The sequence below is a fragment of the Cinclus cinclus genome, chromosome 24 (assembly GCF_963662255.1).
Source record: "Cinclus cinclus chromosome 24, bCinCin1.1, whole genome shotgun sequence".
Taxonomy (NCBI): Eukaryota; Metazoa; Chordata; class Aves; order Passeriformes; family Cinclidae; genus Cinclus; species Cinclus cinclus.
This window is the reverse complement of record NC_085069.1, coordinates 1,625,338-1,640,855: the sequence shown is the minus strand read 5'-3', so window position 1 is coordinate 1,640,855 and position 15,518 is coordinate 1,625,338. Positions and strand designations below refer to the sequence as shown.

At 60.8% G+C, this 15,518-nt stretch overlaps 1 protein-coding gene across 1 annotated transcript; it reads right to left on the bottom strand.

Annotated features, from left to right (window-relative positions):
* Positions 1-153: 153 nt before the first annotated feature.
* Positions 154-11,210, bottom strand: PLCD3 (phospholipase C delta 3). Its single transcript, XM_062508028.1, is given in 17 exon segments — positions 154-242; positions 323-472; positions 1,471-1,606; positions 2,499-2,647; positions 2,730-2,846; positions 3,677-3,836; positions 4,375-4,410; positions 4,581-4,736; positions 4,812-4,964; positions 5,092-5,236; positions 5,323-5,524; positions 6,332-6,557; positions 7,064-7,193; positions 7,280-7,508; positions 8,711-8,872; positions 10,873-11,135; positions 11,137-11,210. Coding segments are annotated over 17 exon segments (2,577 nt in total).
* Positions 11,211-15,518: the final 4,308 nt, after the last annotated feature.

Here is a 15,518-nt window from a genome sequence, read left to right as displayed (position 1 = left end):
CCCTGCTGTCACCACAGACAGGTGAGCAGTGTCCTCGGACTGTCCCCACACAGGGTCCCCACCCACGGAGGAGTCTGTTGTCCCCCAGACGGAGACACGATGTCCCTCCCATGGGCACCTCGGGGACACAAGGATGTCCCTCCTGAGGATGCCTCACAGGCTCTTGCATCGAACATGCACGAAAAGCGTGGCAGGGGACAGGGACGCCCCGTCCTTGGAGAGCAGGTGGATGTGGCGGTACCCTGGGGACAGACGGGGGCTCAGCGGGTGGCAGGGGGCTGTCCCCATCCCCGGAGGGCAGTGGGGTGGCACCTGCACCCACCTTGGCGCATGCTGGGCAGGGGCAGCGTGAACTGCCCCACAAAGTCGTTGCAGGAGGTGCTGTCATAGTCCTCCACCACAAAGCGCACCAGGGCCAGCTCGGGCACCCGCACCTGGAACCGCAGCGTCTCCTCCCAGCGCGGGTTGAAACCTGCGGCACCGGCGTGGGCGGTGGGTGTGGCCACTGGGGCCACCGGGGCCACCCAGTGCCCCGCAGGGACCGTCAGGGCCCCCGTGCACTGCCCCTGCCTTGGCTGAGCTGCCGTCCTGCCCTGGGGGATGAGGAGGCTGGGGCAGTGGGGGTGATGCTGGGGCCACAGTGGGGTGTACTGGGAAAAAGGGGGTCATACTTGGGCTGTGGTGGAGTATACTGGGGGAATGGGGGTCATACTGGAGCCATGATGGGATATACTGGGGAAAAGGGCGTCATACTGGTACTGGACTGGGCTATACTGGGAGAACGGGGGTTGTACAGTGACTGTGGTGGAGAATACTGGAGAGATGGGATCATACTGGGACTCCAATGGGGTGTACTGGAGGGAATGGAAGTTATATTGGAGCTGGGCTGGGCCATACTGGGAGAATGAGGGTAACACTGGGGCTGTGGTGGGGTATACTGGGGGAATGGGGGTCATACTGGGGCTGTGGATACTGGGGAGAATAGGCATCACACTGGGCTTGGGCTGGGTGTACTGGAGGCCGTAAGGGAGCAGCACTGGGAAGAACTGGGACATGATGGACCCTGCCACTGGTGGGGATCTGGCTGTGCTGGGGAGGGGGCACTGTGGTGCACAGAGGGGACTGGGATGTCCTGGGCACTGGCTGGTTCAACTGGCAGTGAGTGCTGGGGTGTAGGTACCCAATGTCCCTCACAGGGATCAGGGTACCCCTGACATCAAGGTGTCCCTTGGATCAAGGTGCCCTGGGGTGTCCCTGGGAACCAGGTGTCCTGAGGGACCCTGGGGTCAGGGTGTCCTGGAACACCCCGAAGATCAGGTTCCCTGGGGTGTCTGCAGGGATCAGGGTTCTCCAAGGGGCCCTGGTGACAAGGTTGTCTTCGGGCATTCCTGGTATTTAAGGGCTGTGAGAGGTAATGGATGTCCCTGGGGGCTGGAGTGTACCCGGGGGTGCCCAGGTGCCAGCACTCACCGTTGTTGAGCTTGTGGTGGGTTTGTTGTTTGGCACAGTCGGCCGGGATCCCATGGATCTCCACACGCACAAAGGGATCCACGATGGAGCTGCCCTTGTCCCTGTTCAGCTTGGGCAGCTGCTGTGCTGTGATCACCTGTGGCACAGGGAGCTGGGGACCAGAGTACAGGGACCACGAGGAGCCTGGGGGAGCGTGGGTATGGGGAAAGGACTGCTGCCCCCAGGAGAAGGGATGTGGATGGCACTTGGCTGGGGCTGGGGGCACGGTGAAAGGGAGGGAGGTGGCTGATGCCACCCAGTGGCTGACACCAGTTGCATTTGGGGACAGGGTTGGTGTCACCCAGAAGTGTCAGTCAGTAGTCTGCAAGGGATGAGGAGGAGGGAGGTGGCTGGTGCCATCCAGGAGAAGGGACGTAGGTGGCACACGGCTGGGGACAGGGTTGGTGTCTCCAGAAGGAAGCAGATAGCACCCAGCCAGGAGTGGGGATGGGGTGAAGAGGAGGGAGGGGCTGGTACCACCCAGGAGAAGGAACATGAGTGACATACAGCTGGGTCCTCAGGAGAAGGGACGTGGGTGACACCTGGCTGGGACTGGGAACGGGCTGGGGAGGAGGGAGGTGGCTGATGCCATCTTAGAGAAGGGACATGGCTGATACCAGCTGGATTTGGGGGAAGGGTTGGTGTCACCCAGAAGTAGAGACATGGGTGGTACCCAAACAGATGTGAGGGGTGGGTCAGTGTCCCCAGCAAAAGAGAGGTTCGTGGCACCCAGGAGAAGGTGTGAGAGTGGCACAGGGCAGGACATGGGGTTGGCATCACCCTGAGGGGACATGGGTGGCACCTGACTGAACCACCTGGTTGGTGGCACCCAGAAGTTAGGTGGCACCTGGTTGGGAGCAGGGTTGGTGTCATCTGGGAAAAGATGGCGGGTGGCACCTGGCCAGGCATTGGAATGTCACTGGTGTGACTCAGCAGGGACGGGGTGTCATCCTCGAGGGCCTGGGGACAGGCTCATGGGGTGTCCTCACCCTGATGTGCAGCGCCAGGCGCCGGGCCCCCTCCCCGGGGGGGCTGCGCAGGCACAGGGGCTTCAGGACGTAACCACAGCGCCCGTTGGGCAGGAAGCGCCCGGCGTTCAGGTCCATCTCGTACCCCGGCGTCTGGAAGTTGAGGGCCACTGTGGGGACAGTGGGATGGGTGTCAGGGTGGGTGATGGCTCCAGGGGAGGGTGCCAGGTCAGGGGGGGCTGGGGGTCTCACCCAGCTGGCAGCCAGCATTCCACATCTCCTGAGGGTTGTAGTTGGCAGAGTTCATCTTGAGCCCCAGCGGGTACACGCGGCTGAGCTGGCAGGCGTTGTACCGGACCAGCGCTGGGCCTGGGGGGGACACGGCTCAGCGGGGCCACTGCAGCCTCCAAGGCTGCTGGGGGGCCCCAACACTGGGTGATGGGCCCAGGGATGTGGACAGAGCCTACCCAGCTGGGTGGGCCTGAGCCTGAAATGTGACCCAGGCCCTGAAACCAGACCCTGAAGTTCAGACCCCAACCCTAGACTTTGACCTCGGACCCCAGACCCCAAACCTCTGACCCTGGATCCTGATCTTGACCTCACACTTGGACTTTGGACCCCTGACCCTGGACCTTGACCATGGAACCCAGACCCTGACCCCAGATATTGACCCTGATCCCTGGACCTCAGATTCGAAACCAAAACCCCCAAGCATATGCCCTGACCCAGATCCTAATCCTTGATTCCAGACATTGACCCGGGCCCCAGACACTGACCCTGGACCCCAGATCTTGAAGACTGACTTGGATCTTAATCTCAGGCCCTGACCTCAGATTCTGACACTGATCCCCAGTCACAGCTCTTGACCCCAGACCTCAGTCCCTGGACTGTGACCCAGACCTTATTGCCAGCCTCAGGCCCTGGACCCAGATGCCACATCCTCAACCCTGATCCCAGCCCTTGATCCTGATCGTGCGACCCCAACCCTGGCCTCTGGCCCCAGGCCCTGCCAGCAGACTCCAGTCTCACCCATCCAGGGCAGCCTGGGTGAGGCCAGTGTGACCCTGACCACCACCCATGGAGCCCTAGAGACAGAGCCCATCATTCTCAGCCCATCCTGCATCCCAGTGACTCAAGAGTATGGACCCACCCTGTTCCCATCCCTGTCCCCATGCCTGTCCCTGTCTGGTGGCCCTCACCTGCCTCCTTGATGAGCTTCCGTGCCTTCCTCTCGCTGAAGGAGGACATCTGGCAGGGCTGGGGGTGGCGCAGGGCCTGGGCCAGCCCGGGGAAGGGGACAGCCTGGCAGTAAACCACCAATGCCGACAGCTCTGGGGACACCTGCGACGCGTCCTTGGCCTGTGGGAGCCACCGTGGTGTCAGGGACAACCTGGCCCTGGGGGCCACCTTCCAGCCAAAGGGTGTACAGATCCCCTCCCCTGCCAGTGCTGAGTGCTGAGACCCCCAAGGCCATGGAGACCCTCAAAGCAGTGGAGACCCTGATGTAGTGGAGACCCCAAAGTGGTGCAGAACCTGAGACAATGGAATGATGGACCAGGGGTTCATGGGGAACCCAAGCAGGTTGAGAACCTGAAGTCATGGAGAGCCCAAGGGAATGGACAGCCCACGATGATGGAATACTTGAGGTGACAGAGATCCCCAAGTGATACAGACTCCAACAGGTCACCCTGGATGTGATGGAGGCCCAACATGAGGGAGAACGTGAGGTGACAAAGAAATCAAAGCCCCAAACCCCAGAAAGAGGCCACCCAAGAGGAAAAGGGAAGAACAGCTGAGGGGTCCCCAAGTTCGGACCCCTCTTCCAGGCAGTGGCAGCCACTCACTGCCCCCACAGCGCCTGCCCTTTCAGCCACCCCAGCTCCATTCCATGACCCACCTGCAGAGGTTTGATCTCCTGCAGTGACTGCAGCGACTGAAAGAGGAGAGAACAGGGCTGCAGAGGGGGATGGCAGAGCTGGCAGTGCTTAGCTGGGACAGTGCCAGCATGCCATGGTCCCCGGGCACCACCAGGATGCTCTGATCCATCAGGACCACCAGGATGCTGGGGTCCCCCAGAACCAGAGTCCTAGGGAAGTCTCTTACCCGCCGGGGGCTTCTCTCTTGCACCTTCTCCTCCTCTTCATCTTCCTCCTCTTCCTCTTCCTCCTCCTCAGGGTCCAGAAGGGAGGTGACACGCCGGGGCTCCTGCCAGAGCTCTGGCAGCTTCTTGCCCTTCACCAGGATCTTTTCCTTCAGCTGCTACAGGAGGCAGATCCGAGCTCAGAGCTCGGAGGGGACATGGGGACACTATGGTGGGTGCATAGGTGGTCTTACCTCTGGTGAGGGGAGATGGTGGGGGTCCTGCTCCTGCAGGGGCTGTGTCAGCAGCCTGTCCCCCAGGATGGCCTTCATGTGCCGGGCCATGGTGGACTGCTGCTCCAGCCCGCAGTGGTTTTCCAGGGACAGGATGACAGGGTAGGGGGATTTCTGGGCATGGGGACAGGCAGCACTCAGCACCTAGCACCCAGCACTGGGCAGAGGCACTCAGCACCCGGCACCCCACACCTGGAACCCCACACCCCACATCCCCCAGGGCTGCCATCCCCAGCCTCACCTCGAAGGCAGAGTCGCGGATGCTCTCGATGACGTCACGGAAGAGGATTTTGGAGGTGAGTGTGTGGCCGTGGTACACCACAGGTTCCCCGTCCGAGCCCTCCCAGCAGTCCAGCTCCACACAGCGGCACCCTGCCCTCAGCGCCCTGCCACCACATCGGCACCAGGTGTGTCCCTGTCACCTCTGAGCCACAGGACCTTCTGAGCCTCCACGGGGCCCAGGGACACACACCTGACGTAGGCTTCGGTGCTGCTGGTGCCGCCAATCTGGTTGCGGGTCAGGTAGGTGTTGTGGGAGGAGGAGATGAAGTAGTGGCTCAGCGGCTGGCTCATGTCTTGGTGCACCTTGGTGTGCTCCTGGTTGAGGATGTCACCAGCAGCTGAGAGCAGGTACATCATGAAGCCATCCAGCATCATCAGGTCCTGCTGTTTGGCTGTGGGACATGGTGGCAGGTGTCACAGAGGGCTGGCATGGTGCTGGCAGGGTGGCATCCTGGGGACTTTCCCCATTTGGAGGTCCCAGCGGTGCCATGGTCACCCCTTGACCTGGCACTGTGGCATCCAGGGGACATGTAGGTTCCCTCAAGTGTCCCATCTCCATCCCGATGTCACTCATCCTGCTGGTGCCACATTCACTCTGAATGTGGCATGGTGACACCCATGAGGCATAGAGGTTCCCTGTGCCCACTCTGATGCCCTCTGTCCTCCCCCGTGCCATGTCACCCGACACCTGGCACTGTGGCACCCAGGGAAAGTCCCCTTTGTGTTCCATCTCCCATGTGATGTCCCTCATCCTCCTAGTGCCACATCTGCCTTAAGGGTACTATTGTGACATGGAGGTGTCCTTCATAAACAACATGATGTCCCCTGTCCTCCTAGCGCTATGTTCACCCTGGACCTGCCATGGTGGGACCTGAGGAAGACAGAAGTCTCTCAGTAGTGTCACATTCATACCAGAGCTGGTATCACATCACCCATGAGATGTGGAACCCACCTGCTGTCCATCCCCACCTTCGCATCCTCTGTCCCCACAGTGTCACATTCCACCAGGTACCAGCCAGGCCATGTGCTGGATGGCTGACACTGGGGGCACTCTGGAAATGGACACCAGGACAGTAAAAGAAACCTTGGAGGACCCCATGCCCATTTGGGGGGGTGATGGCACCAATCAGAGCCCCATCCCTATATCCATGACCTCCCGTGGCAGCGCCCATCCCATTATCCCACACCCCCAGCCCTACCCTTCTCATTGAGCTCATAGGTGCGGATGATGGTGCGGGCCTGGTGCAGGCTGGAGTCCTCGCCCTGATCCCTCAGGAAATCCTGCAGCTCCTCGGCCGACAGAACCCGGTCCTCACCTGAGTAGCGCCCAAAAAGCTCCTCCAGCTCTGGCCGCCGCAGCAGCCGCCGACAAAACTCCTCCAGCTCCCGGCCCTCCAGCCGCTCATTGCCCGAGTGGTCACACTCCTGATGGGACACAGCCCAACCTCAGGGATTGTCCCCTCCCTGTGTGGATGGGGTACAGCCACCCTCTGCCTTGTTCTGCCTGTCCCCTGGAGTTGGCAGTGTGCATGGGATGAGTTTGGGGGGCTCAGCTACTGTCCCCTCTGTTCCCTCATCCACAACCGTCTGACCCTCCGCTCTGGGATGGAGCAGAGCTTTGTACCTCAGTTTCCCTAGGTGGAAAGGGATCTTGGGAGATACCCAGAGGGCGAGGTCTCCACAGGGGAGAAATGTCCCACCCTGGGGACACACAGAACAGTGGCTGGGACAGCTCACCCCACCTCATCCATCTCCACCAAGTGCTCCTGGTGGGATCCAACAGCTGGTGGCAGTGGGTGGCTTTGATGTGAGAAGTTTATCAGTTCTCTGTGCTGGGGAAGGCAGAAAAAGAGCCAGCAATTCCCTCCCGGAGACAGCAGCAAGCACAGCAGGCAGTGGAGCACAGGACAGGTACCTTGAAGGACAGGTACCTTGAAGAGCTTGGAGGCGTAGATATCATCCATGTCAATGTTGAGCATCCTCAGCATGCTCTTCACCTCCCGGAAGGACATCTTGTTGTCCTTGTTCCTGTCTGCTCGCTGCAGGACCCCATGGATCCAACTGCACCAAGGTAAGGAAACCACCCGGCGTCACCCGCAGCCATCCCCACCCCGTCCCGAGGCCCCCAGAACTCTCTCAAAGGATACTGGTCAAGCTTCTCCATCTGGCTCATGGCTTGCAGCCTCCCCATCAGCTTAGTGAGCCCCTGCACCCAGTGCCGGGCGTCCTCCTCGCCGCGGGCAGCCAGGTCGAGGTTCTTGCGGCGGCCCTTGAAGGCGAGGGTGAAGCAGTGGCGCTCGGGGAAGGCGGCTCCGTGCTTGCGCAGCCCCTCCGACTGGCGACCCTCGCGCACCCCCTCGATGAGCGTCACCGAGACTGCGGGGACACGCGCGGGGGTGGGGGAGGGACGATGGACGCGGTTCCGCGGCGGGTCACCCACCCGTGAGCATCCTGCAAGACACCCTGGCTGCTGCAGGACACCCCGCGCGTCCCCGCGGCGCCCCAGGGACAGGGCTCGGCTCCCGTCGGTGCCGCAGCCGGGTTTAGCCCGTTAATCCCAGGCGAGACAGGAGCCGTGGCCGCTGTCCCTGCGGCGATGGGGACGGGGATGCTGGCAGGGGATGGAGCCGCCTTGCAGCGGTGCCAGCTCCAGGCACCCATCCCAGACGAGAGGATGGAAAGAGACGGGTGACGCCGGGGAAGGGGACAGAGTCTGGCTGGGATGGAGACAGGACCTTGTGCTGACCCCAGGGGGGATGGGGAAGGGTGGGGGCTCTTACAGCTCTGCATGAGGTATACTGGGAGGCGCTGGGAAGTGTTGGAAGGCTCTGGGAGCCGCTGCGTGAAGTGGGTTGGAGTTCAGGTAATGGCTGGGGGTCCATACTCAGGATGGATTAGTATCTCGGGTGAGGGTCTGAATTCCAGGTTTGAGGTGCCGGTCCTGGACTGGGGTCTGAGTGAGGGGATTGCCTGGGTCCTGCGTGGGGATCAGGGGTCCAGGTCACAGGTGTGGACCTGGGTCCCAGGGGGCAGCTGGGTCACAGGTGGAGGTCTGGATGGGGTCTGGATTGTGGAGTTCCATGTCCCAGGAATGGGTCTGGTTCTCACTGGGGGATTTGGGTCCTGGGCTGCAATCTGGGTCCTGGGTTGGGGTCTGGAACTCAGGTGGGGTCTGGGTTCTGAGTGGGGATCCAGGTCTTGGGAAGGGGTCTGAGAACTGGGTTGTGGTTGGGGTTCAAGGTGGGCCTCCAGGTGCGGTTTTGGATGCTGGGAATGGATCTGGGTCCTGGGTGGAGTCTAGGTCCTAGGGTCTGTGTCCCAGGTGGGGGTCCTGGACTGGGATCTGGGTCTCATATGGTAGCTGGATTCTGTGTGGAAGTCCAGGTCCAAGGCTGTGGACTAGGTCTTGGATTGGGATCGGGGGTCCCAGGTGGGGGTCTGAGTAAAGGTCTAGGTCCTTGGTGGGGGTCTAGGGGTGGGGTTGGGGCACTGCCCAGGTCCTGGCCCTCCCTGCAGCTCATGGCAGTGCAGGATGTCTCGGTGTCCCCAAGCCCCCAGGTGACAGTCCCAGCACTCACAGCTCTGGGGGGAGCGGGCACGTCCAAAGCGTCCCTCGAAGCAGACGGTGACCCCATCCTCCTGCAGGCAGAACAGCCGCTCCCTGCAGCCCCCCTTGGCCTTCACCTTCCAGAGCAGGGACCCCTGGAGCATCCGCTGGACATCCTCATCCTCTGTCAGGCCTGCGGGGACCAGCCCTGGGCTGTCGGGGGTCTGGGGGCACTGGAGGTTCTATGGGTGTGCTGGGTGTATGGGCTGGGAGTGGGAGGGCTGGTGCACATCTGTGTGCACATCTGTATCTGATGGGATGGCATGGGACAAATGGGACAGGACAGACGGGATGGGATGGGATGGGATGGGATGGGATGGGATGGGATGGGATGGGATGGGATGGGATGGGATGGGATGGGATGGGATGGGATAGAACAACATAGGACAGGGCAGACAGGGCAGGATAGGACAGGAATGGGTTGGAATGGGACAGGACAGGCAGAAGACAGACAGGACAAGCCACTGCCCTTGGGCCCCTTTGGAGCACAGCATGGCGGTTCAAGCAGGACAGGACACAGCCCACAGCAGTGACACAGCCCAGCTGCTAAATCCCAGCAAAGCTGTCTGGATCCTGCGTGGAGAGTGCCAGGACAATGCCAGCAGTGGAGCTCAGGCTGGGAACAATGATGGGGTGGACTCGGGGGACTTGTGGGCCCACGCCTCAGCCAGGACTTTTCCATCTATTCACGGAGTGGTTATTTCCTCCCTTTTTTGTTTTGGCAGCCATTCCTAAAATCCCCAGTGGCCATGTCCTGCTCTGGATGGAGATTTCACTCCTGGGCTGGGAAAGGGCAGTTTTGGGCCTCCCAGGGACATCGTGAGCCAGCCATGGCCTTGGGGATACAGCCACCAGCTGCCAGCACCTCCTGCATGGTCACATCCTGCCCAAGGTGCAGGATGGAGGGCAGGCATGGACACATGGCTGCAGGAGCATAGGGATGCAGGGATGTACGGACATATGGATACATGGACACATGGATACAAGTCCTTGGGCTCATGGATTGTCAGATCCATGGGCACAGGTGTGTGGATGCATGGACGCCTGGGTGCATTGTGCACGTGGTTGCACAGGGAACTTGGATGCATGGATAGAGAGATGCAGGGATGTGTGGATTCATGGATCCACTGATGCAAGGAGAGACAAACACACAGATATTCAGGTAGATCCATGCACAGGTGCATGGATGCATGGATACAGGCACACATGGATGCATGGACACAGATGCTCACGTGGAGTCGCAGGTGCATGTGGACACAGGGATGCACTGATACATGGATGCATGGAGACATGGGTGCAGGGATGCATGGGTACAAAGGTGCATGGATGCACTGCTGCCAGGACAAACAGACGTGTGGGCACATGGATGCACAAGCATCAGGATGCATGGACAGTCAGACACATGCTGGTGCATGGGGGTAAGGGTGGGTTCTCCAAGACACAGCCAAGGGGATGTATGGACAGACAGGTGCCAGGAGGCAGGGACAGGTGGACTCATGAATGTGTGGATAGAGAGGTACAAGGACAGATGGATGCAAAGACACGCAGACACATGGACATGGACACATGGAGCTGCAGCAGCTCCAGGCACATGGCCCTGTGTCCAAAGCCGTGGGCCATAAGGCCAGACCTGGCCCTTCCCACTGCTCCAACTCCAGACCAGCCTGGCCACTCCCAGGGACACACCTTGACCTTGCCAGACACCCACTGCCCCTGCCTGGACTAGTGAACCCCGTGTGCCCACTGTGCCATGGGCAGCACCCTGGGTGGGGAAACTGAGGCAGGGTGTTGGGGAGGTCCCAGGGAGTGGGACCTGAGGCCTGGGGACAACAAATACCCTTAGCAAGGGGGCTCCTATCACCTGTGGCATGGCTAAACCCTAACCTGCTGTCCCCCAATGGCTGGGGTGATGCACAGCTATTTTGGGGTGGCCTTGGGGACCCCTCCCTCCCACGGGGACTCTTCTGTCCCTGAGGACCCGCCTCTGCCACGGGGGCCCCCACCCTGCCATGGGGACCTATTCCTGACACGGGGGTCCCTACCCATTTCGGGGGCCCTCCCAGCCACAGAGATCCCTCCCGGACCCCTTTGGCGCAGCCCTGACAGTTTCTGCTCGGTTGCCCCAGAACTCACCCATTTTCTTCAGGGCTCTGCCGGGCCGGCGGGAGCCACCGGCACCGTCAGACGGGGCGCGGAGCTGCTCGGCGGCGGGACGCGCCTTCCTGCCGCAGATCATGACGCGGGATCCCCGGTACCCCCGGTACCCCTGGTGTTGCCGGTGTTGCCGGTGTTGCCGGGACTCCGGGGCTCTTGGGGCTCCCGGTGCCCCGGGTAGTTCTGTTGCTCCCGGTGCCCCCGGCCGGTGTAACCGGGCTGGGCGGTGGCGGAGGTCGGTGCTGGGGCTGGACTGGGGCTGGGCGGCCGGGCCGTGACCGGGGCCGGCCGCGGGGAGGGACCGGGAGGAGCCACATCGCAGCCCCAGCGCTGTTTAACTGTTTGTGCCGGCCCGGGGCGAGCGGGGCTGCTCGGGATGGGACCGCCCCGGGCCAGGGCTGCAGGGGGCTCCTGCTGCACCGGGGCTACTTCAGCACCGAGGATCCCGAGTGCAGCCAGGTGTTCGTTCTGTGCACTGGGTCCCGCTCTGTCCGAAGGGCCGGCCCGTCCCGGGACAGACCGGGAGTCCGCACTGCCCCCCGTGGGTCCGTCCGCGCCGGGGACCGGCCCGAGGGACACACTGGTCACCACCAGGGAACCCCAGTATGCCCGGGGGCCACGGTTGCCGGGGCCACCCTGTGGGTCCCCAGTGGGGACCCCTTTGTCATCATGCCTGGGGGAACCAGTCCTGCCGTGCCAGCCCTGTCCCCAGCTCGTGGGCTGGGTGGCACCAGGCTGGGGAGCCACAGGCAGGTGCTGGCACCTCCAGGTGACTGTCCCCACTGGTGGGACACCCGGGGAGGGGCAGCAGCATGAGCTGGGAAGTGCCAGTCCCAGAGCCCCACGTACGTGGGCGTGTGCAGCCACGTACACACAGAACCCAGAATTGTTTAGAGTGGGAAAGACCCCCAGGATCATCGAGTCCAGACTGTGCCCCTCCCCAGCCATGTCACCAGCCCAGAGACTGAGTGTCATGTTCAGCTGTTTTTGGGCACCTCCAGGGATGGGGACTCCACCACATCCCTGGGCAGGTTCTTCCAAGGCCTGACCACCCTTTCCATGGAGAAATTCCTCCTGATGTCCAACCTGAGCCTCCCCTGACACAGCTTGAGGCCATTTCCTCTTGCTCTGTCCCTCCCTAGTTGCTGTTTTCCCACAGCCACCACCAAGGGTGGGTGGGGCAGGAAGGGATGGGTGACTGCAGGCTTCTTCCAAAAATCCAGAGTGTCCAGGGGAACAGGGAGGCCATCACAGGCCTAGGCTGGGCTGTGAGGACCAGGAGCTACAAGACAGGAAGAGGAGTTGACTTACCCCAGTGCCAGGTCTGCAAGGATGCTGCCAGCTCCTGGGTGGGACAGATGGGTGAGAGCAGGGCAGACTGGAGCAACATCTGGGCACCTTGAATGATACCTGAATATCCAGGGCTGACATCTGGACACTTAGGGCAGCATCTGGGTACTCTGAGGGATACTGGAATATACTGAGCGAACACTGGGGCATCTGTGGCAACATCTGGGCATCTTGGGTGATATCTGTGTGTCCTGAGCAACAAATGGGCACTCCTGGGACAATCTCTGGTTATCCCACAGCAACATCTGTACATGCAGGGAGACATCTGGACAGCGTCTGAGCAGCCTGGGACAGTATTTTAGTGCTGTGGTTCAAGACCTGGGCAGCTCCTGCAACATCTGGACAGTTGGGGACACATCTGTGCAGTCCCTGGGCTGAGTTTGTGGGGGATAAAGTTCTTCCTGAATACTTAGAGGAAGGAGGGACACCAGAGTCACCCCAAAAATTCACTTGCAACTCACATAACCAGGCTCTGCTCCAAGTTCTCTTCCTCCCATTGAAACTGTGTTCACAGGAATTCAGTAACAGATGCCTCGACCCTGTGGGATGACCGGGATAAACACCTCTGACTGCAAAACCCGCAGCACGAACAAATCCATGTGCAATTCCTCTTGTCCCGCGGCGTTGCTATTTTCTCCTGCCCGCCAGCAGGTTGGAAGGGATCCCATGGAAAGCAGCAGCTCGCATTCCCGGCCGCTTATAGCACAGCACGTGTCCCGTGAATCAGCGCTCGGGATTCATTCGGGGCTGGCTCTGCCGGCAGCCGGAGCCAGCGAGGCCCTGTCCCTGTTCTGAGCAGGAATCCTGAGTCAGAGCTTGGAAATGGCCGGAGGTTTAAAAGGCTTTACTACGTTTATTTAATATATTTATTATTTATTTCGTTTTACTTATCTTCAATTGGCAAAGAAAATGTTTCCCCAGGCGATGTGGATGAGATTTAGAAGGGGGGGCGGGGGGGTGTTGTTTGGGATTTGGATTTGAGAAAACCAGAGTGTGAGACAAGGATGAAGCCAGCACAGGGATGCTGAAAGTTGCTCTGTATCCAAATCCCAGCATCCAGCCTCGGGCCAGGGCTGGATCCCAGTGGTCCCCATGGCACCCCAGAACCTCCCACCTCCCCAGGTCACCTTGTTCTGCCAGGACACACATGTCCCCATGTCCCCACAGCTCCCTGCCTTCAAGGAAAACCCTTGGAGCAGAGGGGAAGGAGCTTCACCTTGGGGGGCTCAGAGACCCCAAATTCTGTCCCTTCCTTATTATTATAATTAATTAAGTTGGATATAATTAACAGTGGATAAAAGTATATACTGAATAAAAGATCAGTGGATAAAGTTGGATAATAATTAACAATTGTTCTGCCTGACCCATCTGTCCCCTCCCTATGCAATAGGACCCTGCTCCTGCCCCATGGCCCAGTGATGCTGTCCCAGTGCCATCCTCCAGATCCCCAGTGACACTGTCCCAGTGCAGTATCCAACTCTCCCAGTGCAGTGTCCCAGTCTCCTGGTCCATTCCCCTGTATGTGGCTCCATTGCATTGTCCCCATGCCTGGTTCATTTGTTCTGGTGTCACAGTGCATGGCCCCAGTGTCCCCATGCATGATCCCAGAATCCTAGATGATTATTACAGAATACCAGAATGGTTTGGGTTGGAAGAAACCTTGAAGTCCATCCAGTGCCCCCCCCCCCCCCCCCCGCCATGGCAGGGACACCTTCTACCATCCCAGGCTGCTACAAGGCCTGTCCAGCCTGGCCTGGGACACTTCCAGGGATCCAGGGACAGCCACTGCTGCTCTGGGCATCCTGTGCCACTGTCTCAGAGCATCCCTGTGCTCTGGCACTTCCTGCCTGCCTTGTCCTGCTGCACAGCCCAGGTGGGTAGAACCTTCTGGCACACTAAACACTGTCCCTGTACCTGGGGCAGTGTCATGGAGCTCTGTCCTCTTACACAGTGGTCCTGTCCTAGGACATAGCTGCAGTGTCACTGCACTGTCCTGGTGCATCAGAGAACTGTCCCAAAGTGTTCTCCTGAGGCTCTGTCCCAGTGCCCCATACCTGGGCTCTGGCCAAGGGCACAGCTTCACTGCTCTGGGGTGCTGGAGCATCACCCACATCCTGGGGGTGTCCTTAGACACCATCTCACTGTCCCTATGCCCTGTCCCAGTGCAGCCTCCCTGTCCCTGTCCCAATTGCCTGTCTGGGTGCACCTATCCTGGTGCACAGTTTCTCTGTCCCCGTGTCCTTTTTCACTGCCCTGGTGCAGTGTCCCTGTCCTGTCTCACATTGTCCCACTGTACCTGTGCACTCTCATTGTCCTGGCTCACTATCCCTGTTCCACTGTCCCACTGTTCTACTGTCCCTGTCCTGCTGTCCATGTCCCTGTCCCACTGTCCCTCTCCACATTCCATTGTCCCCCTGTCCCACTGTCCCTCTGTTCCTGTCCCTGTCCTGCTGTCCCTGTCCTTGTCCCACTGTCCCTGTCCCGCTGTCCCTGTCCCACTGTCCCTGTCCCTGTCCCACTGTCCCTGTCCCTGTCCTTGTCCATGTCCCACTGTCGCTGTTCCACTGTCCCTGTCCCACTGTCCCTGTCCCTGTCCCCCTGTCCCTGTCCCACTGTCCCTGTCCCACTGTCCCTGTCCTTGTCCTCCTGTCCCTGTCCCGCTGTCGCTGTCCCACTGTCCTTGTCCTGCTCTCCCACTGTCCCCGTCCCTGTCCCGCTGTCCCCCTGTCCCTGTCGGCCTGTCCCTGTCCCACTGTCGTTGTCCCACTGTCCCTGTCCCACTGTCACTGTCCCACTGTCCCACTGTCCCACTGTCCCTGTCCCTGTCCCTGTCCCACTGTCACTGTCCCCCTGTCCCTGTCCCTGTCCCTGTCCCTGTCCCTGTCCCCCTGTCCCTGTTCCCCTGTCCCTGTCCCACTGTCACTGTCCCACTCTCCCTGTCCCACTCTCCCTGTCCCTGTCGAGCCGTGTTCCGAGCGCTGCAGTCCCCCCCATTCCCGCCAGGCGGCGCTCCAGACCCCGCGCACTGCGCACTGCACCGTGAGGCCGGCAGGGGGCGCGCGCGCCACGCTCGGCTCCGGGTGCTCAGGGGCGGGAGGGGCCCGTTCCGAGAGCCGCGCGCTGATTGGGCGCGGTGCGAGGGGGGCGATGGAAGATGGGCGCTGATTGGGCGCGGTGAGGCGGGGCCGATGGAAGACGGGTGTTGATTGGGCGCGGTGAGGAGGGGCCCATGGAAGACAGGCGCTGATTGGCCCCGCGCTGTCCCCGCACGCAGG